At 43.8% G+C, this 26,214-nt stretch overlaps 1 protein-coding gene across 2 annotated transcripts in view; it reads right to left on the bottom strand.

Moving 5' to 3' along the window:
- The window catches only part of TASP1 (taspase 1), a 628,686-nt gene that overhangs the window by 461,637 nt on the left and 140,835 nt on the right, over window positions 1–26,214 (bottom strand). For both annotated transcript variants that reach the window (XM_069234107.1, XM_069234108.1), the window contains one exon: window positions 3,445–3,513. In XM_069234107.1, coding sequence (XP_069090208.1) covers window positions 3,445–3,513 — 69 coding nt within the window. The remainder of the gene's footprint in view (window positions 1–3,444; window positions 3,514–26,214) is intronic.

Below are 26,214 nucleotides of genomic sequence, written 5' to 3'. Positions count from 1 at the left end.
CCCCAGGGTGCTGAGGGCCTAAGGCCCCCTTTGATGCACCCCAAAAAAATATTTGCGGACATGTGAAGAGCACACATGTCCTAGGGGCATGTGTGCGCTACATGTCATTTTTAGAAATGCATTTATAATGCATTTTTAAAACTTGCACATGCTTACCACCAAATTGGATTTTGTGATAATTGCATTTCCTAAATGCCCAATTCACATTTAGGAAATGCTTGATACATGTGCTTTGAAAATCGCAAATAGGAATTCCCTATTTGCGATTTCCTATTTAGAGAATTGCAATTCGCGATTCTCTAAATGGGGTTGCAATTTTAAGGAATCGCTATTTTTGCGATTCCTTTAAGTTGCACAGCGAATGCCTTTCATACATTTTGAAAGGCATTTTTGCATTCGCAAACGGCCGAATTTTGCGATTCGCACCGTTTGCAAATGCAAAATTGCTTGATCGAGCTGGCCTTTTGTTACTCAAAGATCCCCAGAAAGTTTGGCACAACAGCATTCAACCCCAGTTGGATGACTTAAACGCAGACATCTCATTCTGGTAGACCCTGCCCCTATCGCTCCTGGGCCGATCAGCTATACTTAAGATGGTCTCACTGTCTCAAATTCTGCATCACCTGCAAAATTACCCTTATATGATTCCAAAGACCTTTTTCTCTAAACTGGAAGGCACGCTGTGGAAGTTTTTGTGGAGAGGTGGTGCTGCTAGGATTGCACTGAATAAATGTTATGAGTCCCGATATGACAGAAGAATAGCGACAGCTGAATTGACGTCCTAGTTTCAGGCTGCACATCTGACAATCCTCCATGAATGATGGTATGATGCAGGCCATGACTCGGCATTTGCCACTGAACGATGGGCGATACAGAGTATATCAGTACAACATCTCTATGGAGGCTCACACACACACACACACACACACACACACACACACACACACTGGATCTCCCCTTGCCACAACAGTAGTACTACGCATTTGACATGACACAAATACGTCATTGGGGTAAAGGGACAGACTCTCGGTGGGCATTTCGCTGTGGGATGCTATTGGGATCTCCAACTTAGGGGATGTGTTAAGAGGCACCACTATAAATTATTTCGCAATATTACAAGAGGAATATGAACTCTGAAAGAGAACACTGCATTAGCAAGAGTATATGTTACAGTCCTTAATAAAAAAGCATACTAAGGGTCACATACACACACACACACATTAAATCAGCCTTGAGTTTTCTCAGTAAAATGTTATCTTCTGTGTGCCCATGTGTGCTCTCCTGTAAAAGTTTAAACTATAGTCTTGAGCTTGGTATGTTTCTATAAGATAAGCCTGAACAGTACACTTGTCATCTTGTTTTGTGGGCGTGTGTAACTGTTTTTGTTAACGTCCTCTAGCATAACTGATAAACGGACACATTGAGTAGAACTAACCACTAAAGTTGTTGACTGTTCTCGACTGGAGAATTTTCTCTATGTTGTCTTTCACCACAATCAACAAAAGATCTCCGTCATATCAATCAGTTTGCACATGAATCAACAGAAGATGTTAAACGTTTCTTTACCCAGTTCTCCCATCTCTAACTCATTGTTTGGGCGTGTGCCATCTCGCAGTAAGAGGGCCAGCTAAGAAATTGCCCTAAGTCATATTCAGGAGGTGAGTAAGAACACCACCAATATGATATAAACGTTTACTGAATAACAGATAAACTCTTCCAATTGCAGGAAATTATTGGGACATTTGCCACTCACAGTCCGGTGCTCATCTTCAGTCTTGATCCAATGGATCCATTATAAAATGGCCACCACCTACTTTCCATGATTCATGGACCATGGCTATGACAGCCACAGTATGGCCAGCGAATGCAGAGCTGGTGAAGTGAGACTAGTCTGAGCAATGCATGCAAGGGTGCTGTGGTCACCATTTAGCAAAGTCAAGCACCTCTTCCAGCATACTGACCTAGCTTCAGCAATATACAATCAAATTTAAATATGGTAAATGATGAGGCTTAGACAGACAATCATTGTGCGTCCCCTTTTCTGAGGTCCTCTCTCAAACTGGCTGATCCAGCTTATCCTATTTGTTTTCTCAGAAGACCCTCTAGCAGCAGAATATAGTATAATCCTTAATATCTTTAGACATGGTGGACATTAGAGAGCGCCATATTGGAGCATTAGGCCGCAGTGGACCTCAAATAAAAGTTGTGCCTTGCAAGAATAACTGCCAAGACAAAGAAGGCCTTAGGGTATAAGCAAAAAGGGTCTACAGTTTCTCAATAAGCTAAAGTGGTAGTTGCAAGATTTAACTAGCTAATTTAGTTGAGTCCTGAAGGTAAGTATTTTATCAAACGAACTTCTAGGTGACAAGGGCAGAAGCTTGCTAACGGTTAAGTTAACATAAATGACAAATTAGCTGGGTGAATATGGCAAAAACATAGGATTTCCATCTTTTATCCACCAAGGGTGAGTTTATGGTGAACCATTCACCAGTGAGATGCATTGAGCCATCTAGAGGTAAATGAAGAGGACAATTTCTAGCTACCTCCATCTGGTTCCTTGTGTGTACCATCAGCTCTGTATCATCAGCAAACATTTGTTGTGCAAGCTGGTTGCTCATGGTGCTTTCAGCTAGCCTTGTGTACATGTTAAAGGGAGAAGAAGACAGAGGTGAGCCTGAGGAATTCTATATTCGAATGACTTGCGTTTGAAAATAAATGGAATCGCCCATGCCAGTACCAGGGGTTAAATTACCTTGATGATTAGTTTCAAATATGGATTCTGACATTAGGCAGGGCAGATGTGCTGCCTTTCCAGCCATAGAGTTCACATTCTACTTATGGATCGCTTTGCTGACTTGGTAGTCAACCATCTGACTGAGTCGAGGACGTTTACAAAATTGGTGGGTGTTGTTGAGGTGGTCTAGTGATTTGTTTTTAACACAACAGTGTCTATTGCATGTTTGACCTAAGAACTGATGCTTATACCAGTGCTCATCATAATGACAGCTCTAAGTGGTGCCACTAACCCAGTTCAATTGTGAAACATATTACTTGATCATTTAGAGCATTTCTTACAAATGCCAACAGGTTTGCTAGAAACATTATTTTCAAATCAACATGACAGCTCCAAACTCCATGTAAATTTTCTAAGCTCAGCATCGCCTACACATATACACCTTAAATCACACTTGCTACTTTCCTTTTAAAGTTTGTAAATCAGACCCTCATATCCAATTTTAGCTTTTAATATTTTTCTTTGAAAAATGCTCACTGATGCTAATTAACTTTTCATTCAAAGCTTATGATCTAATAAGAAGTCTTTCCAAGATCCATCTTCAAAACAAGGACTACACATAAAAAGTGTGCTTCTCAATGGCCAGCATCACGTGCAACAGTGTTTACCTATTTACACAATCATAAAATAAGAAAATAAAAAACTCTCACCTCGAGTTCAACAAGTGCCGCCGTCACAGCATCAGTTGCAAGATCTCCAGCCTGAAGTTTTTCAATAGCCTAAATTAGAATACAAAAGTAATTATTTCAAGTAGAGTAAAATTCATAAAATAACTCAGCTGTTGACAACTGAAAATACAATATTTATAGTTTAGCAAACTTTATGTTCCAAAAGAAAAAAACTTTGATTATTAAATTAATTAACTAGTCAAATAACTCATGATAACTTGCCCAAATAATTTCTCAATTAAAAAATAAAGCATGGAGATACATTGTTATAATGAAGCATTTCCTGCAGCCTAAGAACAAACTAGTGAGCAACCATTGTAAAGACATAATAGAACTTAAACATCTAAAATATCAAACACATATTCTCTGAAGGCCAGTGGCTGAGCCCAGGGTGGGCCATCCGTGAACCACTTGAGTTCCCTAAATAACAGATCTTATTCAGCCCCACTTACCTTTTAACTTTTGCCGACCCACCAGGTCAAACAAGTGAGTCTGCACTCAGGGAAAATCTGACTCTCTCCAGAAACCTGATTAGCTAAAGGGTTCTGTTCCTCTTGCAGCTCATTCAGATACTTGTCTAGGCAAATTCAGCCTGGTGCAGTGCCGCAAGAGGATCTTTATGTCCCTTTCACCAGGAGATGAAGAGAGAGGAGAGAAAAGAGTGTGAGGCTATTCCTCGAAGACACCATGGGACTGGGGGAATGTCCCAATCCCTTAGAGGTGAGAGGAAGAGGCAGAGGGTGTTCAGCCATTGAGTCACTTACAGGTGGTGACATGCCCCTTGGGGGCAGGTGTGGACGACAACAGGAGTGCTGTACCCCAATTGTTTAAGGACCACAAAATGTTCTGGGCAGTGAATTGCTTTGATGGGAGCTGTGGTCTCTGGGTGGCAAGCTGGAGTCCTAGGGGATGCCCCTTTATTTTTGGACGGTTATTAAGTTATTTTTTTTAAACATTCTCTTTATTGGGGTTTTCCATATGAGGGAGGAACAGAAGGGGGTTGCAGCATCGTATGACATGGTCACAAAAACCTGGAACGGAAAAGGCATGAGGCGTTACATTGCATATAACCAGTCATCGGGCCTACCTGATACAGTATACAAAGTAGGTAATAAAAGAGAGAAAAGAACAAATCTTGAACAGTAACAAGGACCACTGAGCAAAAGAGGGAACCGGGGGCACCACAGCATTAGCAAAGAATAGCGTTAATAACTAGGGTGGGGGGCACTTGGAACACGTCAAAAAGGTAGCATGACCAAGTGCGGTTCAAGGGTGGAATGTGAGGTAAACAAGAGCACACAAGGAGGAAGTTTTTGAGGGGGGGGGGGGGGAATAGCCTCTCATCGGTTCATTTGTTGCATAGGAGTAATGAGAAGGGCGGATGCCAACTAGGCGACAGAGTGGGGGATTGTGAAGTGGGCTGTGATTGGGGGTTGGGGTGGCGAGTTAGAGGAATTGAGAAAGCATATTGTCCCATGCAGGAGATATTGGGTGTCAACGAATGCATCTGGCTTCTTCATATCGGAGGGTAGCATCCTCTGCCATTCCCAACTTCTGCACTGTCCCATGCCATGCCTCTATATAGGGGGCGTTTGACGCTTTCCAATGTAGGTTAAGCCTGCGCTTAGCCAAGAGCAGGGCCAGACCGGCAAATATGGGTACAAACAACATGGCTCTTCCTGCACCTAAATATACAGAGAGCACAGGCCTCCCAAGAGTTGAGATCAGGGAGTTCAGTGACTTCCTGCAGGGTGGTATGTACACCCTGCCAAAAGTTAGAGAGTGTATGGCATGTCCACAGCATATCCTGGAGATCTGTGTTGTCTGATCGACACTGGGGGCAGGGCAGGTTTGCCATAGGGAAATATCTATTGAGTTGCATCGGTGTTAAATGGGCACGGTGTAAAATGTGGAATTGTATATTTTTGAACCTTGTGTTTCTAGAGACAGTAAGGGGGAATGCTAATGCCCGAGCCGATTTTTTTGTCACTGAAAGCCCTTCCCACATTGTCCTCCCATGTGGTGCGGAGTGGGGTTACTGAATGTTGGTGTGACTGCATTGTCCCCTACAAAGACATGTAATTAATCGACATCCATGGTTATAAGGATATGTAAATACTAGCAAATCATTTAGCATCAGGCTGTGCCAATGTGGGGGTTAATGATATTGATATTTCATATGTTGATTGCTAATGTCTTTTATTGTCAGTTGGGTTCTTTTATCTGCCACAATATTGAAATTAACCCCTTCACCGCCAGGCCTTTTCCCCCTCCTGTGCCAAGCCTTTTTTTGGCTATTTGGGGCAGTTTGCGCTTAGGCCCTCATAACTTTTTGTTCACATAAGCTACCCACGCCAAATTTGCGTCCTTTTTTTCCAACATCCTAGGGATTCTAGAGGTACCCAGAATTTGTGGGTTCCCCTGAAGGAGACCAAGAAATTAGCCAAAATACAGTGAAAATGTTTTTTTTTTTTTTTTTAAATGGGAAAAAAGGGCTGCAGAAGGCAGCTTGTGGTTTTTTCCCTAAAAATGGCATCAACAAAGGGTTTGCGGTGGCAAGATCACCATCTTCCCAGCTTTCAGGAACAGGCAGACTTGAATTGGAAACCCAATTTTTCAATACAATTTTGACATTTTACTGGGACATAACCCATTTTTATTATTTTTTGTGCTTTCAGCCTCCTTCCAGTTAGTGACCAAAATGGGTGAGAAACCAATGCTGGATCCCAGAAAGCTAAACATTTCTGAAAAGTAGACAGAATCCTGAATTCAGCAAGGGGTCATTTGTGTAGATCCTACAAGTGTTTCCTACAGAAAATAACAGCTGAAATAAAAAAATATTGAAATTGAGGTGAAAAAAACTGCCATTTTTCTCCACGTTTTACTCTGTAACTTTTTCCTGTGATGTCAGATTTTTTAAAGCAATATACCGTTACGCATCTGGACTCTTCTGGTTGCGGGGATATATAGGGCTTGTAGGTTCATCAAGAACTCTAGCTACCCAGAGCCAATAAATGACCTGCACCTTGCAATGGGTTTTTATTCGATACCGGGTATACAGCAATTCATTTGCTGAAATATAAAAAGTGAAAAATAGGTATCAAGAAAACCTTTGTATTTCCAAAATGGCCACAAGATAAGGTGTTGAGAAGCAGTGGTTATTTGCACATCTCTGAATTCCGGGGTGCCCATACTAGCATGTGAATTACAGGGCATTTCTCAAATAGACGTCTTTTTTACACACTGCCTTACATTTGGAAGGAAAAAATTTAGAGAAAGACAAGGGGCAATAACACTTGTTTTGCTATTCTGTTTTCCCCCAAGTCTCCCGATAAAAATGGTACCTCACTTGTGTGGCTAGGCCTAGCGCCTACAAAAGGAAATGGCTCAAAACACAACGTGGACACATCAAATTTTTTCACAGAAAACAGAGGTGTTTTTTACAAAGTGCCTACCTGTGGATTTTGACCCCTAGCTCAGTCGGCAACTGGGGAAACCTAGCGAACCAGCACATTTTTGAAAACTAGACACCTAGGGGAATCCAAGATGGGGTGACTTGTGGGGTGAAATGTGGGGATTCTGTTACCCAGAATCCTTTGCAAACCTCAAACTTTGACCAAAAAAAACACTTTTTCCTCTCATTTCGGTGACAGAAAGTTCTGGAATCTGAGAGAAGCCACAAATTTCCTTCCACTCAGCGTTCCCCCCAAGTCTCCCGATAAACATGGTACCTCACTTGTGTGGGTAGGCCTAGCGCCCACGAAAGGAAATGGCCCAAAACACAACGTGGACACACAACATTTTTTCACAGAAAACAGAGGTGTTTTTTACAAAGTGCCTACCTGTGTATTTTGGCCTCTAGCTCAGCTGGCACCTGGGGAAACCTAGCAAACAGCGCATTTTTGAAAACTAGACACCTAGGGGAATCCAAGATGGGGTGATTTGTGGGGCTCTGATCAGGTTCTGTTACCCAGAATCCTTTGCAAACCTCAAAATGTGAACCAAAAAAACACCTTTTCCTCTCATTTCGGTGACAGAAAGTTCTGGAATCAGAGAGGAGCCACAAATTTCCTTCCACCCAGCGTTCCCCCAAGTCTCCCGATAAAAATGGTACCTCACTTGTGTGGGTAGGCCTACCGCCCACAAAAGGAAATGGCTCAAAACACAACACTGACACATTAAAATTATCAAATACAAAACTACCTGTTTTTGCAGGGGGGCGCCTGCGTTTTTGGTCCTGGGCTCAGCAGCCTTCTAGGGAAACCTACCAAACCCAGACATTTCTGAAAACTAGACACCCGAGGGAGTCCAGTGAGGTGTGACTTGTGTGGATCCCCCAATGTTTTCTTACCCAGAATCCTCAGCAAACCTCAAAGTTAGCTAAAAAATCTAATTTTCCCACATTTCTGTGTGGGATCACCGCACTGGGACACATTTCATACCACCCAATGATCCCCTCAGTCTCCCGGTAAAAATGATACCTCAATGTAGGTGGGCCAAGAGCTTGTGAAAGGGAAGAGCCAAAAAATGTTGATATTGAGGGGGAACAAAGGGGGTCCAAAAGGGCAGTTTGCAAAAAAGATTTTTAGGCTGACAAGTGCAGCAGAATTTTTATCGGTATAGATGAGACAATGCTGGGTGGTAGGAATTTTGTGGATTTCTGCAGATTCCGGAAGGTTCCATCACAAAAACATGGAAAAAATTTGTGATTTCCAGCAAAGTTGGAGGTTTGCAGGGGATTGTGGGTACAAAATTGGTGCGGGGTGCATGTGAAACACACCAGTCTGGAATCACTCAGATGTTTAGTTTTCAGATGTGTCTAGGTCTTGTGGATTTTCCTACATGGCAGCGTCCCAAAGTCCATAAAGTGCAGCCCTCACCATTCCAAGTGGGACGATTTTGAGAGTAAGCCAAGTTCTCATGGCCCAAATGTAAAACTAAAACCCAAAATAATCAAATGCCTTCTTGCTTGCTGTGGGATAAGATGTTTTAGAGTGCGGGGGAGAGCTGAAAGACTGTTTCCCCCTTCAGTTGAGGTGGGGGCGTAACCAGGTCCATACTGGTTGGTAGCCACCACCCCAATATTTTTTGTTTTTTTAAATTCCCTAGCATCTAGTAGACTTTCTGCCCCCGGGTGTGGATCAGGGGTAATTGCCCCATCTGCCCACTAGTGGGCAGAACAACTTTGGCCCCATTTATTTGGGGGTGGGGGTATGGCCATACCCCCACCCTCTTATTTTTGGAAAAAAAACTTCCCTGGCCTCTGGTGGGCTTTCTGCCCCCCACCCCCCTTGGGGCAGATGGGGCTTCCAAAAATAGGCCCATCGATATGGCCAACAGTAATGTGCTCCCATGGGGAGCGACCCTTACCCAAGGGGCTGCCTCCCTAAAGAAAACACACACATACACACACACCAATCCCTGGTGCCTAAGTGGTTTCTGCCCCCATGGGGGCAGATTGGCCTAACAAAAATTGGCCGATCTGCCCCCAAGGGGGGCAGAAATGGTCCACATACAATTTGCCCCCCAGGGGAGCGACCCTTGCCTAATGGGTCGCTCCCCATCTCTAAAAAGACAAAAATAAAAAAAAAAACACAAACAAAAAAATTTGCCTTGGCGTCTAGAGGTTTCTGCCCCCCCTGGGTGCAGATCGGCCTAATAACAATAGGCCGACCTGCCCCCAGGGGGGGCAGAAATGGCCTAAAATAAATTTGCCCCCCGGGAGCGACCCTTGCCTACGGGGTCGCTCCCCTTGCGTGACATTGGCGGGAAAAAAAATCCCGGAGCCTAGTTGTTTCTGCCCCCCTGGGGGCAGATTGACCTAAAATCGGCCGATCTGCCCCCAAGGGGGGCAGAAATGGTCTAAATACAATTTGCCCCCCAGGGGAGTGACCCTTGCCTAATGGGTCGCTCCCCATCTCTAAAAAAAAAAAAAAAAAAAAAACATTAATCCTGGCGCCTAGAGGTTTCTGCCCCCCCGGGGGCAGATCGGCCTAATAACAATAGGCCGATCTTCCCCCAGGGGAGCAGAAATGGCCTAAAATAAATTTGACCCCCCATGCTCCCCCAGGGAGCGACACTTGCCTACAGGGTCGCTCCCCTTGCGTGACATTGGCGAAAAAAAAAAAAATTGCTGGTGCCTAGTTGTTTCTGCCCCCTTGGGGGCAGATTGACCTAAAATCGGCTGATCTGCCCCCAAGGGGGGCAGAAATGGTCTAAATACAATTTGCCCCCCAGGGGAGCGACACTTGCCTAATGGGTTGCTCCCCATCTCTAAAAAAACAAACACACAAAAAAATTAGCCCTGGTGCCTAAAATAAATTTGTCCCCCACCCCCGGGGAGCGACCCTTGCCTACGGGGTCTCCCCCTTTGCGTGACATTGGCGAAAAAAAAAAAAACGGTGCCTAGTGGTTTTTGCCCCCTTTGGGGCCAGATTGACTTAAAATCGGCTGATCTGCCCCTAAAGGCGGCAGAAATGGCCTAAATACAATTTGCCCCTCCAGGGGAGCGACCCTTGCCTAAGGGGCCGCTCACCATCTGTAAAACAACAACAACAACAAAAAATCCCCGGCGCCTAGTGGTTTCTGCCCCCCTTTGGGGCAGATCGGCCTAATTAAAATAGGCTGGGCAGAAATGGCCTAAAATAAATTTGCCCCCTAGGGGAACGACCCTTGCCTAAGGGGTCGCTCCCCTTGCGTGAAATTCACAAAGAAAAAAAAAAATCCCTGGTGTCTAGTGGTTTCTGTCCCCCTTGGGGGCAGATTGGCCTCATAAAAATAGGCCAATCTGCCCCCAAGGGGGGCAGAAATGGCCTAAATATAATTTGCCCCCTAGGGGAGCGACCCTTGCCTAAGGGGTCGCTCCCCACCTCTAAAAACAAAAACAAAACCAATTTTTTTTTATCCCTGGTGCCTAGAGGTTTCTGCCCCCCCCCCCCCCACGGGGGCAGATCGGCCTTATAATAAGCCGATCTGCCCTCAGGGGGGGCAGAAAAGGCCTTAAAAAAAAATGCCCCCCTGGGAGCAACCCTTGCCCAAGGGATCGCTCCCTTATTGTATTGTATTGTAATCGTATTTATATAGCGCTTACTACCCCTGACGAGGCGACGAAGCGCTTTTCGATGAGTAGCACGCTACTCTGGAACCCAACTAGAATTAGTGATGGATTAGTATCATTTAATAATGAGTACAGTTTTAGTATTATTATGAGTTAATTTGAGCCACGGATATGAGAGTTTGTTAGATAGATTGACTGGAGTAATGGAGGGGTGGAGGAGGAAAGAAATCCAGAAGTGTTAATTGGGAGTATATCTTTCATTTACTCAATCCAAAGGCTTGGGATGAATAAAGGGGGGTGGAGGGGGGAAGAGTATTTGGAAGGGTTAGGGAGAGCATAGTAGCAGGGTGAGATGAATGCAGGAGAATTTAGTAGGGTTGTGTGGGAGGTCACAGAGGTAGAGTGAGGTTTGGTGAGTTAGATGTGGAGGTGGAGGGAAGAGTTTAGGCAGAGATATTTAGGAGATGAAAGTGGTCGAAGGGATTTGGGATGAGTCAGAGTGAGAATGGAGGATAGTTTGATAGAGACATGACATAAGAGTGATGAAAAATGAGAGCAGAAATTCATAGATATCTAGTATAACAACCCAAAAACCAGGAGCCATGCAATGATCCAAAAACATGCCAAGCACAGAAACAACATATACACATACATACACATATATATATATATATATATATATATATATATATATATATATATTTATACACACACACATGAATACATGCACATACAATACATAATTAGAATCATGGGTAAAAAATACTTAGTCAGACAGGTTTAAAAGAGTGTGTGTGTATTTTATTGTTATGACAGTAGCAATACATATTTTCCAAAGAAACTATAAATAAATAGAAATATACATATAATCTGAAAAAAATATTTATTCACATAGGCATATGCAGTTCATAGTTGTTTGAAAAAGGTGGTTATGAAGGAAAGAGCCAACTCTTGAGTAGTTTTCTGAAAACAAGAAAGTTATCTGTGGCTCTTATAGTTGGGGGTAATGAATTCCATAGTTTGGCTGCTTGGACGGAGAAGGATGTACCACCTACAGTCTTTTTCTTGTATGGTGGTGTTCTAAGGCGGGGTGCCAGTCTTGAGCGGAGGGTTCTTTGTTGGATGTATTTGGTAATTTCTTTCTGATAAAAAGCAGTCCTGTTCCATGTATAGCTTTGTGGGTGATACAAAGCAGCTTGAAAGTGCATCTTCTGGCAACGGGTAACCAGTGTAGTGCTCTCAAGGCAGGGGAGATGTGGGCTTGCGGCTTTATATGTAGTAGTAGCCTGGCTGCGGAATTCTGGATACGTTGTAGTTTTTTCATAACAGATAGAGATGATCCATGGTAGAGGCTATTGGCATAATCCAGTTTGGATAATACAAGTGAGATAGTAGCTTGCACCTTGTGTGGAAATCCGAGGTGGGGGAAGATGCGTTGTAAAGTCTTTAAGGTGATGAAACTTGTGCGTGCTAATTTGTCTACTTGGGTATTCATAGTTAGCTTGGAATCCATGGTGATTCCTAGGTTTTTCACTTCCTTGGATAATTGAGGAGGTGGTCCGAGATCTTCAGGCCAGACGCACAGAGGGTCATAATTTTTCCAGTCACCACATATGAGTATTTCTGTTTTGGAGGTATTTAGTTTGAGATGGCTCCATGTCATCCACTGATCAACGGCTCTGAGGCAACTGAAGATTTGTGAGTTTTCAATGTTTTTGGGGCATTTAATTGAAGTAGTATTTGTGTGTCATCTGCATAGTTGTAGCATGTGAGATGGAAATCATTGATCAGTTCTGGTAAAGATATCATGTAGATGTTAAAAAGCAAAGGTGAGATGATTGACCCTTGGGGGACCCCTGTTTTTGTGAAGTAGGGTTCGGACGAGAAGGGGGGCGAGTGGATGATATTCGCTCTTTTTTGGAGATAGGAAGTAATCCAGTCGAGAGCAATCCCTTGTATGCCGGCTTCGTGGAGTCTTTGAGTTAGGGTGTCATGGTCAACCGTATCGAAGGCAGCTGAGAGGTCCAAGAGAAGTAGTGCAGCAACTCCATTTCGGTCGACTGTGTTTTTAAGATCGTCCCAGATTGCCATGAGTGCCGATTCAGTGCTTCTTCCTGGGCGGAATCCAGTTTGGAAGTCTGAAAGTATAGAATTGTCTTCAATGAATTGTCACATCTGGGAAAATGCTGCTCTTTCTATCAATTTGCCCAGGAAAGGTCCATTTGTGATAGGTCTGTAGTTGTTGGGGTCTTGCGGGTCTAGGTTTGTTTTCTTTAATAATGGTCGTATGTATGCCTTTTTCAGGTCTGTAGGAAAAGTTCCTGAAGTTAAAGAGTTGTTGATGATTCTTCTTACAGGTGTGGCAGCAGAAGTAGATAGCAGGATGTTCTTGAAGGTTTGTGGTGGGCAAGGGTCAGAAGGGCAACCAGAAGGTCTGCTTGCTTTGACCAAATCCATAAATTCATCCTGGGATATTTGTTTGAAAGACTGTAGAGGTTGGGATGGTTTATTCTTAAAGGGTATTTTAGTAAAGGGGCTGGTGCTGATGGTTTTCTTCTGTTTTAAATAGGAGTCCAATGTGTCTGCCTTGGTTGTGTAGTGAGTTGCCAATTTGTTTGTGAAATCTTGAGTGGTGGGATGACTTCCTTCCATGCATGTGGTTTTTCGAAATTAATTGAGAATTTTATAAAATTCCTTGGTTGTAGATTGAGCATTTAGAATTCGGTCTGAGTAGTATCTTTTTTTAGCTTTTTTGATTGATGATTTGTATATCCTGTTAAGTTTGTGTAGCTGCAGTTTGTCTTGACTGTTGTTTGTTTTGAGCCAGGTCCGCTGCAACTTTCTGATTTGTTGCTTTATCTTTTTAAGTTCTGTGTTTCTCCAAGGTGTTGGTTTTCTTTTGTCATGTTTAGTTTTTCTGAGTGGTATTAGGACATCGAAAGCTTCCTGTAGCCAGTCATAAAGTTTTGGTACAGAATTGATTGTATCTAGATCTGTGTTTGCTGTTAGTTGTGTTTCTAAGTGATCCAAATTGCGCTTTTATAATTAAAGGGCTACATAATTACACAGTCTTTATCTAATATGTCACAAATAGCTGCTAGTGAGATTGTTGGCCTATTTTCCACTGTCTTGGAAAACGGTGTTTGGGCTGCTTAAAGGCCATTGTAATTTTAAAAGGCTTTAATCTTATCCCGCAAAGTAACAATTAGCTGTGAACGTTCTGCCGCAGTTCTCTAAAATGAAATAAGATTACTTAATTTACTTCTTTAAAATCCTTCTATGAATTACTTCTGTGGCAATTCGTTTCTCCTGATACCACTGCTTTTTAGGTATTCCAGTGTATGTCCTGTGATATAAACTTAGGGTATTAAACCACAACTATCTTTGCATTGCTCGAAACATCTTTGAGGCTATGCCAGGACAATGAATAGTACTGTGTTGTATCATCGGTGTGTCAAATTCATGAACCAATTGTCTCCAGCACAAACTAATGTCCTGAACAAAGTGACCAGATCTAAAGTTGCTACAACACACTAATTTATTATCCTTCCACAACAACTCATCAATTCATATGCAGATCTGAAAGGTAATCTAAAGAAGGTATATTCACAAATGCATCTTAAACAGTCTTACAAAGTACCCCGAGGCTTTTTAGGTGCAGGGGAACCTTGCTATTACAGAAGGCACTGCCGATGGTTGGGCACCCTCTCTGTATTATGGATCAGACCTACACAAAATGTGCGGGGACACAATCCCATGGAGAAAATGTATTCTTTGCATGGCTCCATGCAAGTGAGGGAAAGACTTGCACCCATGTCATATTACACAGCAATCTCCGAGGCATGTCAGGAGATGCAATGATCTTGCACCACGTATGAAATGGCACAAAGTCAGTGCGCACCCTAAAGATGCACCCTGAGACTGTGACATACGGGTACCAAGGACTCCTCTGGCACCCCCTCACCGGCAGGTGTAATCATACAGAGTGCCGACCTGCTGTTGGATCCATGCCCCTCTTAAAACTGTGGTGGGGTCTATCACTTGCAATGAAAGGTAGACCAGCAGTTTCACACGGCCAGCCACACATGAGCTGTTCTCATTGCAAGCACCAGTTTTTACCTGCACTGACAGCAGCACATTTTTGTAATCAGAGACACGGTTTGGCTCCGGACTGGGGGCGACATTTTAATGGTACACTGCCATGCATACAGGAAATGTCCGACGTATAATATGGGCCCTGCATTTCAAGATTTTTAGGCAATTGTCTGATAGAAGGCCAAACATCCGTCGCTGATACATTAAGTGAACGTTAATGAGAAAACCAAAAGTCACCAATAAATTATACGGGTTACGTAACAGAATCCAAAGCATACAGGACCGGACTCTTAAAGACACAAAGCTCTTGAAAGGAGAAGCCGGCATCAAGTACTGCTTTAAGCGCTTCGAGTGTTTGTCAACACACATGCATGTCTCAAAAATAGGTCACCAGAGATACAATATTTTTAGCGGTTTTAGATCACATCACAGCTTTTTTTAGTGTTCAATGTGCTAAGCTGTAATGCAATCAGACCTCCATCAGAAACATCATACTGCTTCGGAAATCGCAGGACTTAACATTCCATCAATAGACAAATCTTGTGTATTGCCAAGAGCAAATTCATTCATGTCAAGGCAAATGATGCTGTCTCAATAGTATGACGGTTTAGGTTTGGGATAGATCATCTTTGCTGGGGCACTCAGTAATCCACACTCCTGAAATATTATAGTTATAGTCAAAAGTACTTGATAATCATGTATGGTTTTATCTTCGTATTCCTGCATATATTCATGTTCTAAAGTGACACTGCCCTCTGCCTAATATCTTTTGTCTGCAACACAATCAAACCATAGACCACACAAAAACTGGTGTAACGCCAAAAACAAACTACAAACCATACACAACAAGCACTGGCTTTGCCAAAAGGACTCACTCATGAATGAAAGTGCCTTTTATGTCCTCTTAGGTATCTGTATTCAATAAGTCATCATACATCAATCAATCAGCATTTTTTAAAGTGCGCTACTCACCCATAGGCTTCCAAGGTGCTGTGGGGTAGGTCCTCAAGATTCAGTCGTAGAGCCAGTGTGTATTTGGGACACCATGTGCATGGTGAAGGGTTTCTTTTTCTACTGTCCTATGTCCATCATGGATCTAACAGCTTACCTCTCACTTATTGTAGTGCTCCATGTAATACTGGAGTTCCCTAGTGAGTTCAGGGTCGATAATTCCCATCCCTTTCTATTTAAGGATAGGTTTTTCATAAGGACAATGAAATTCTTTCCCTCCTTTCCTCTGTTGCTGACTTTCACCTAGCTTCACCACCCAAAATGGCCATTGCCAGTTGAAAAAGGCCTCAAGTTTAAGGTGTGTGTTTAATGAAAGCACACAGAAAACAGGACAAGATTTAAGGATGAACCTTCTTAACTTAAGAGGAACAAGTTAATGTTAAGACACCAAATTACTTCAATTGACCTAGGACCTCAAGCTGGAGACAAAGATACATTTGTAGTGGCCTATTATATCCATCAAATGAGAGTCTTCAGAAAAAATCATACTTTTAATCTCCAACACCTGCACTCATCAGTAGTGGAAGTTACAATCCCTCTCAATATATGATTATGGCATCTCAAGCTATCTGGGCCTTCTAGTTTCTTGATCCAGAAGCTGCAAGCTGAACAAAACATACTGATTAAACCTTTTATATAATCTCAGGACCATGTGTATGAGGCCCACAGTGAGCTGCAGAACCTCCCAGTGGCCCAAGGTATATAGTTCAGGCACTTTCTGTCATGCCTTAGGTCTTTTACAAAATAGGATGAACCTGTAGACATGCCAAAGTGCCTGGTTCGTCCTTTTCTTTTCTGTTCTATACTTTCCGCATGCACGACTGGGAGGCAGAATTTTCCCTGTTTTAAACCTGCAGCTCTGGAGCCAGCTGTCTCTTGGTTTTCTTGAGAGCTAATCTATCTTGTGCAAGGCAATAATGAGCCGCCTCTTTTGCTAATATGGTTCTATTGATTTAGTCTTTTGGTTAGGCCATTTTTCTTAGTCCTAGCACCTAGATTATTCTTGGCAAAGTGGTTAAAAGTATGCACTCGCTCACTGATTCCCTCCTTGAGCCACTGACTTGTGATTTGTCAGATGTCAGCAGGATTCTGCACATCTATAGTGCTGTAGAATTTTCACAATGTCACCGACCAGAAGTAGGGGTGGCTGAACTACTCTTTCAGTAGAGGAATATGCCCCCGGCTTGGTAGCAAGATCTTTTCATGATCCAGCTGACTGAAGCAACTCATTTGAAACTAATAAGTCTTCCCTAAAATTTACAGACGCAATGCGTTATATGCATCTCATCTAGCCAGAGCAACTGAAGCAGCTAAGATCTTCACCTGGATTTGTGGTATTGCTAATGCACTTTCCTACCAACACATCTGGTGAGCAGGCACTGGCTATGCCTGGCTCAGGACTCTATGGGTGCCAAGACCAGCCTACATCTAGCCCCTGAGGCACACAGAAGTCTATTTTCATCACCATTTCCATTAGGTGTATGTTCCCTTATTTAGGAAAAGTGGCATCTTTCTGGAATAGTATGCCACTTATGCCAATATCCACATAGAAAATAAATCCCTGGTGTCTAGTGGGTGTTTCAAAAGACAGATTGCTTTACAATCTGGCATTTGATACGCTGAGAGAGACTTCAAAGGGAAGGAAGTTCATTTCCTTCCCTTTGAAGCCTCTCCGGCCTCCTCCACGTGATCGGAAGAGAAATGCAAAGATCGCGCTGGAAGCTCAAGAGGCCTCTGTGATTGTCAGCGCGCGATGCGCGCTGACGTCTCAGGGGGGGTGGGGGTCGGGGTTGAAGGGGAAGGGATTCCTCTTCCAACCACGACTGGGGGGTGTGAGTGGGGAGCCCATGGGGGGACGCTAGCGCTCCCCCTGGTTTCCGGATGCAGGACGAGGTGATCTCGTCCAAGGCACCCGGGAACCGGTGCCTTGGGCGAGATCACCTCGTCCAAGGCACCGTACCGGTTATATAATGCTGATTACTCTTTAGTTCTGCATTATCATAGCAATATTCTTAAGACATAAAACTCATCTGTGTGATCTGAATGTAATACTTTTTAGATCTGGCTTGACAACACAGCTGTCTGCAAAATACATTTGAACAATTCTTTAACTATACATGAAGTGAGCTTTGGCTCAACCTACAGGAGTCTTACTCTCTCACCTCATGCTAGCTATGAAATTCTCAACTAAAAAATAAATTGAAATACACTCAATCGTCACACATTCTATTCTTTATCTCCAGTACTCATACAAAAGACATTCTATTCTTTATCTCCAGTACTCATACAAAAAACAAACCTTTATAGATTTACTGCAATAGTCTGCCTTAACTGTTTTTGTAAGGATTTGAATGAAAGCCATTACCATCATCACCAAAATCACTACCACCAACTTTATCACTAATATAACCACCACCTCCACCATTACAACAATAATCACAACTAGCACAAGCATTACTATCACCAATATAATTGACACCACGACAATTATCATTACCACCACACCACTCAATCAATCAATCAAAATATTTTATAAAGCGCGCTACTCACCTGTGAGGGTCTCAAGGCACTCTGGGGGGGGGGGGGGAGGCGGGTCACTGTTCGAACAACCATGTTTTGAGGTTCTTTCTGAAGAGCAGGAGTTCTTTGGTTTTGCGGAGGTTGGTGGGGAGGGAGTTCCAGGTTTTGGGGGCAAGGTAGGAGAAGGACCTGCCTCCTGTGGTAGTGCGTTGGATGCGGGGGACTGTGGCTAGGGCGAGGTTGGCTGATCGGAGGATGCGGGTGGGAGTGTGAAAGTTCACTCTTTCGTTAAGGTATGTCGGGCCGGTGTTGTGGAGGGATTTGTGTGCCTGGATGAGGATCTTGAATGTGATTCTCTTGTTTATGGGGGGCCAGTGAAGGGTTTTGAGGTGTGGTGAGATTTGTTCGTGGCGGGGGAGGCCAAGGACGAGGCACGCGGCTGTGTTCTGGATTCTCTGGAGTTTGCGTGTGAGTTTGAGTATGGTGCCGGCGTAGAGGGCGTTACCGTAGTCTAGTCTGCTGCTGCTGAGCGCATGGGTGACTGTCTTCCTGGTCTCTGGGGGAATCCATTTGAAGGATTTTTTTTAGAGTGCGGAGTGTGAGGAAGCAGGAGGAGGTAAGAGCATTGATTTGCTGTGTCATGGAGAGGGAGGGGTCCAGGATGATGCCGAGGTTGCGTGCGTGGTTTGCTGGGGTGGGTGCGGGTCCTAGGGCGGTGGGCCACCAGGAGTCGTCCCATATGGTTTTGTTGGGGCCGAAGATGATGATCTCTGTTTTGTTGGAGTTCAGCTTGAGGTGGTTAGTTGTCATCCAGTTGGCGGTGTCGAGGAGAGCTGCGTGTAGGTTGGTTTTGGCGGTGGTGGGGTTGCGGGTGAGGGAGAGGATGAGTTGGGTGTCATCTGCGTAGGCGAGGATAGTGATTCCATGTGATCGGAGGATGGTGGCTAGGGGGATCATGTAAATGTTGAAGAGTGTGGGACTGAGAGAGGACCCTTGGGGGACTCGGCAGATGATCTTGGTGGTGGTGGAGTGGAAAGGTGGGAGGCGGACTCTCTGGGTCCGGTCAGTGAGGAAGGAGGTGAGCCAGTCTAAGGCTTTGTGGCGAATTCCTATGTTGTGGAGGCGTGTGCGGAGTGTGTGGTGGCAGACAGTGTCAAAGGCTGCGGAGAGGTCTAGGAGGATGAGTTTGACGGTCTCGCCTTTGTCGACTTTGGTCCTAATGTCGTCAGTGCATGCGATGAGGGCGGTTTCCGTGCTGTGGTTCTTGCGGAACCCGGATTGTGAGGGGTCAACAGTGTTGTTTTCTTCGAGGTGGTGGGATAGGTGGGTGTTGACTAGTTTCTCAGCGACCTTGGCAGGGAAGGGGAGGAGGGAGATGGGGCGATAGTTGGAGAGGATCTCTGGGTCGGCTTTGTTTTTTTTTTTTAGGAGAGCAATGATTTCCGCGTGCTTCCAGGGGTCTGGGTAGGTGGCGGAGTTGAAGGAGGAGTTGATTATGAACATTGCCAATACTTCTGCATTCGTGCAAGGATAAGCCTGCCTAATTTACCTCATACAAACCAGACCAGTTGGCTTTGTTATGCTTAATTGGGATATTGAATGCCTATTAAGGAGGGGAAGACAGTAAATTGATCCTATTCTCCTAAATGGGGCAGCTTTTAATGGAAAGGGTGATAAGGTATTGCTGTATAAGGAGTTACATTAACTTGAGGATGCATTGCTAGGCCAATAAGAATTCCAAAAATTGACAAGCAGACAATCAGTTTGAGTGCAAGGTGTATGAAATAAATCATCTTACTTTAGTCCATTTGTAGGTAACTTTACCAATGATCTTTGATAATTAAAATGACAGGACCCAATCACTGGGTTGGGTCACATGCAGGTGGTTCTGTGTGCTCTAGATGGCACATTTTCTATTTGCCTGTGTATTATTACTACACATACCATAAACTTCAACAATTGGTTGGCAAAGAGAACCAAAGAAAAAATAACAACTCTGACAAAACGTCTAGAACCACCCCCTAACACTGACCCGCCCACACTGCCCCACAGGACTGATTGTTCTTTTCTCTACAGTTGCTCTGCTAGTGTGACAACTCCAATATGTAGGCCTTTCTACGACTGACCACTGAATAGAACAAAATACCTCATTGCATCTTACAGCTGAGAGTTTTCATGCTGGATTGCATGCTGTACTTCGAGATATTTGTGACAGATTAGTTCTCAAAAGTCTTTAGCCTGGGTATAGCACATATTATCCCTGGCTAGGTATTAACACAGTTTACGCCAGGCAGAAAACTGCTTCGGAAACCAAGATTTACTCCAGCGTCTTTGTGTGGGATGAAATTCATAGGACTCAAGTGCAATTATTAGTGTGGACTGGTGGTATGTGTGTTCATGCAGATGTTTGAAGGGATTAGCTAAGAGATCTCCAGCTTGTTCACTAATAAGAGCTACCTATGTTAAATAAAAGACATTCTGAGCTACTAATATAATTAGTGTTGTACAAATCAGACAAGATATTTACTAGAGGCCACTCTATGCAAGATTACCAGCTGTGGTCACCTCAGTGCAGGACTGCCAAGAGTAATGTAAAAACAAAGACTTAATCAATGTGGAATGCCTCCACAGTGTAATATATAACAGTCGCAGCTGAAATGCCCACTGGCACCAAGTTTAAAAAAAATTAATAAGTCTTCCAATGCTGCCTGATTCATCATTCAAATTCCAGCTTTAAATATATTTCAGAAAATATGAGTTAAATCAACCAAACAAAAGCTTCTAATTTTGTAGGCTGGGATGCACACAGGGGAGTTACTCACATGTAGTTGGAGAGCTACCAGGAGCTCATGAGCTACTCATTGGAGAAGCATGGATTAGCTAGAGGAGATTAGGTATTGCTAGTTTGCAGGGTACGATGAAGACGGGCTGAGATCTTTGAGATGAGGTGTGCAATTTGCAAAATTGCAATAATAGAGAAAAATGCACATGACTGAGACTAGGCTGTTCTTCGAGATACAAGACATACAGAGAATGAAAAGGAAGGAAAGGTTCATTCACATTAAAAAAAGAGGGGAAAGGTGGAATTTCTAAGTGAAGGTCAAAATTTTCATGCACTGTTTTAGAAACACAGAGTAGACTTTTGAAGTAGCATATACTGTGGAGATGCAAAACAGAGGAAAGACACATTACTGACATGTGAGATAGTGCTATATTAGAAACTTTTCAGAGGTCCTGGAATCAGGCATGTGGGAAATCTGTATGGTCAACCCAAATTTTTCATCTGTTGCTGGACCCCATATTCTTAGTGACTTTAGAACTCTGTACCTTCCTGTGATCTTCCTTACAACATGATGAAATTGGTATACTCCTTACTAGCATATGTAAATTACCTATAAGTCTCTACTATATTAGACAAGTGTACACAGGACCTGTAAATTAAATGTCACTAGTGGACTACATCACCTACTGTGCTATCCACTAAAATGGCAAGGTAAAACATGGCTTCTGGTCTACCAGTGTAGTCTGACTGTAGCACTGTAAATATTGAAATGTAACCTGTCAAAATAATAAATAAACCATTTTGAAAGATAAAAATCTCCCTTCTAAATATTAATAAGTCAGCCTTATATAGGCCTTGTGGCCCACATAGCTGTTTGCATGGAATTTAACAGTAGAACATGTCAAAATTCACTGTTAAAGTGTCCTTACAGTGACTAGCACCCAAAAGTTATTTTGTACGGTGGCAGGTCTAGCTGCCCCACACACAAAATGCAAGTAGAGATTAAGATCCAAATACTGTGTGTCAGGGAGGAAACTAGCTGGGAAAAAAATTAAACACCTATTTTAATAGTCATTACAAATCTGATTCATTGGTGAACTTGTTTCTTTTAATAAATATTAAGGAAAAGTAACTTTTAGAAACTTACCTTTTCCCTGCCTGGTGTTTCTGGTGGCTGATCTGCATTTGCTCTCCAACTTCATCCAGCCAGGGATTAGGATTTTAACAGGAGTGAAAAATGTGAAATGCCTCCCAGGTGCAAATAGGCTAACCTGAATGAGGTCTCCTCTGAGCCTCACATAATTTGGAGGGTGGAGGTTGCAGGCATCTTCTTTTGACATTACAGTGTCATTACAGTGTCAAATCCTGCTGGAGTGTACAATACAGCTTGACAGATCTGCAGGGTTTACATATAACCCACTTGAAAGGTAGAGAACAGGATGCCAAGACAATTCTGAGTACTCACTACCTAACTGCTGGAAAACCCTGCTTTTGTACTGCCAAATGGTTGTCTCTGGGTTTATTGAGGGTAAAGTGGCTGCACAAACTGAATTTTAGTGTTACAAGTGGGAAATTACTGGGATTACCATAGCACATTACCTATACACACCCCTAACATTCAGAGCCCAATTTGACTGTGGCTGAAGACTTTTGCCATCCTGAAAAAAACAGAATTGGGTGGGGTTGGCCCTAGTATCCCATTGGTTAGGGCGTGCCCAGGCATCATTCATACCCGCAGCTTGTGCCAGGCATAAGTGTGGCATCTCCATGCACCCACATCAGAACACTCCTGGACCTGAGGAACAACAGAAGAGGACTGGACCTGTTTGTGACCTGAGAGGAGGCATGAAGTAATGGACCTGCTCTCTCTTGTACCCAGGACATAGAAGTGGACACCAAGGGATACATTATGGACCTCCTGTGTGCCTACAGGAAGACAACAAGCTACAATAGGCCTCTCCTGCATCTGCCAAGTTCACCAGTAGCAAATGGACGTAGATTTGACCCTAATACTGGCCTCTGTCTGACACCATGTGAGTCTCTAATAGCCTCTCCTCAGGTCCTGGAGGGCTTTAGAAGTACACTTGTGTGTTGGATTGGGACTTAAAAGACCAAAGCAGACACAATATCCGTCATGTTTGTGACAGAGTAACCCCCTCTGCCAAACTCCAAATTAGGCCCTTAAGGCCTGATTTAGATCTTGACGAAGGGGAATACTCCGTCACAAATGTGATGGATTCGAGGAGGGGAAGACTCCATCACAAACGTGATGGATACCCCATCCGCTGTTTTATGATCCCATTTGCTGTATTATGATCCCATTATTTCCTATCAGGATCGTGATACGTTTGTGACGGAGTATTTCATCCGCTGAGATCTAAATCAGGCCTAAGTCAGAATGAATAATCTTTGCCCAGGGAAAAACTGGTTAGTGTACCCTGCCCACGCACAGCCTCAAATTGTGCTTACATCCCTGGTTATCAACCTTTGACTATATTTGGCGCTTTGTGCTTTCTGGCCCTATTTCTACTTAAAATGTTGCATGCTCAAGTCATTGGTTAGATTGTTGTAATTTGTTTATTACATTTTTCTAATGTGGTCTGAGATTTGTATTGTTTTGCATTTAATTTTGAAACTGCATAAATACTTGTCTGCTCTGAGCCATAGCTACCAGGGGGTTGAGGTTAGGTTAATTCGGTGACTTTGAGGGTTCACTCTGACAAGGGTTTTCATTATTTCTTGAGGTGAGAAGTCATCCTCACCATCTTATAAACCTTACCGCTTCAGCAAGAACAACTGATCGGGTGAGGGTGAAGGGTTAGAAGCATATAAAGTAATAGCTTGACCTATATATGTAGAAATATTGACAGCCTTAGGCCGTACTTGAATAAAGCAAGTACCCCATGATAAAAGCAACATGACAGAGAGTATTCAGAATCCGGATGGGAGAACCCCAGCATCTGGGCATTTCAGAATCCTCGGTATGCCAGAAAAGGGCCCAATCTGCTCAATATGTCTTCTCATTAGACCAAGAATGAGCGAAATATATTTCATGGCTAAAAAGGTCTATCCATATTTTAAAAATCCAACCTTGCAATGTTGAAACCCTTGTCTTACCCCAGAGAGCTAAAACAGTCTGCGGTGCTGCACCGCACTGTCGTAAAAGGTGTGCCCAGTAATCTTACTCTTGTGTCTTTGCGGATATTAATCTAGAGCATCTCCTCTATTAATATCAGCACTGTCGACCAAAAGGTAGTTAGTTTGCTAGAATCCAGTAGGAGGAGAACCAATGTGCCTTCTTCTTTGCATCCCCTCCAGCAATACTGATGTTTACTCTACTCCCATTCTTGAATTTTGGATGGGTGGCGTTTGATGCCTATACATTGTTATTTTACATAAACTGGCCCTTAGTTTGGCGTTCGGTATTGCTTTATGTATTCTACTGAGTATGTAAGATCATTCTTCATCTGTGAGCACCAGGCTTAAAAACCTCTCTCATTTCATCTGGCCTGTTGTTTTCTCCATATGCTGGCTACTGATCATGAGTTTGTAAATGGAAGAAATCAAGTGTTTATTAAAGTCCCCTTTCAACATTGGCTTTTCAAAGTTCGTAAGGTCCTAGAGGACCCCCTTTTCTTTACTGGCTGCACCTAGTGACATATCCCAGGGCTATCTAAATCTTTCCTGCTAATCTATATTCCTTCTTGAGATACTTGAAGGATTTCATGTTTCCTCCCTTAAGCAAGGAGCCCACCATTGTGCACTTGTTTGCTTGCCATTGTTTGAAAGTTCTCCTCCCACATTGGGTGAAGTCTGGGTTAGTGCAAATGAGTGTGAATGGGGATGGAAGTGTGGTAAGACCTTTATTACAATTTCAGAGCTCATGGCTAAGGCAGCAAAGATGGTGGGCACAAGTTAGAGCTGCTTCTGGCTCCCTCTACAATCCACTGCCTGGCATTTGTTCTGCACTCCCTCCCCTGCCGTGTGGTTATTGTGATCCCCCAGCTGAGGAGTAACCCGGCGGACAAGATGAGCAGTGGGCAGTTGTGAGCCCATAGAGAGGAAGCTTCTGCTGCATGGACGGCCTAAAATAGCAGTCTCTCCTGAGATCTGAGGGGCAGCAGAGGTGAGTTAATGCCTGGAGGCCTCCGTGTTCAGCCAAGTGACGCGACAGTGAGGACACCAAGATGTTGCCACAGCAGTGTGACCAGGGGCCTAGCACCTAAGGGGAAGTGACAGCTGCCGGATGGCCAGTGAGACCTGTTCCCGCCCCGGCCACGGTGCAGAAAGCCAATGGGCCGGCTGCGACGAGGTCGAGCAGACTGGAGCGAAAGACCTCCTGAGAGGCGATGAGAGGCCCACGGCTGATTGGAATCTGATGAAGCAAACTGCGGGGCCTGATAACCTCGAGGCATCGGCATCCCAGCCTATGATCCTTTTTTACAGGCCCCCTGTGCTGAATGCAGCGAGACGCTCCGGCAACAAGCACCTGCTGAGGTGCTCGATAGCGGGAAGCAGTGAGCAAAAGCCCCTAGGGTGCACTACAGGGATTTCATGTTGTGTGGGACCAGTGACTGCCTCAAACACAATGTCCTAAATCTGGGAGTGAGGGAACTCTGAGATGGGGTGTGATCAGATATTGATACTTGACCAATCTCAGCTCCCATCATGCATGTTCTAAGACTCTTCCCCGCTAATAGGTGATCTAGTCTACCATATAAGTGATGTTCTGCTGAGGAAAAGGAGTAACCTATTGTAGCAAAGGGTGCACATTTCCACTGTTGACGATCAGTCTTTAAACGGCTGGGACAGCATGCCGTTAATTCTCTGACCATCCCTCTTTGCATTTGATGCTATCTCCATTACCACACTTAGAGATCCTCCTATTATTATTGCAGTCTTGACTAATCCTGGTATGTCAAGTTTAAAAAGGATTCCTGATTATTGTTAGGGACATATAGCGATGCTACTAGAATGGGCCCTTCCTCTACTTACATGTGTTGCATAGGTTCTCATTATCCTATTGAGACTACTGGATTTGGGTGGCAGAATCACTTGTACTGCAGGGGACTGAGTCTGAACCCACACCAGGTGACACCTGTCGGCCTAATCCGGGTTTTGTTCCGGCTAGCTAGCAGTGCCTCATCCCGACCCAAGAGCAGGGATGACTGGGCAACCGAGCGCATGACACAAATGACTCCTCAGGGAAATCGTGGTCACTCAGATCTCATCCGTTTCTTTCAGTTACATTAGTCTCACATATGCAAGGACAATCAGAGGCAGAGTA

The sequence above is a fragment of the Pleurodeles waltl genome, chromosome 5 (assembly GCF_031143425.1).
Source record: "Pleurodeles waltl isolate 20211129_DDA chromosome 5, aPleWal1.hap1.20221129, whole genome shotgun sequence".
Taxonomy (NCBI): Eukaryota; Metazoa; Chordata; class Amphibia; order Caudata; family Salamandridae; genus Pleurodeles; species Pleurodeles waltl.
This window is presented reverse-complemented; position numbering and strand designations above follow the sequence as displayed.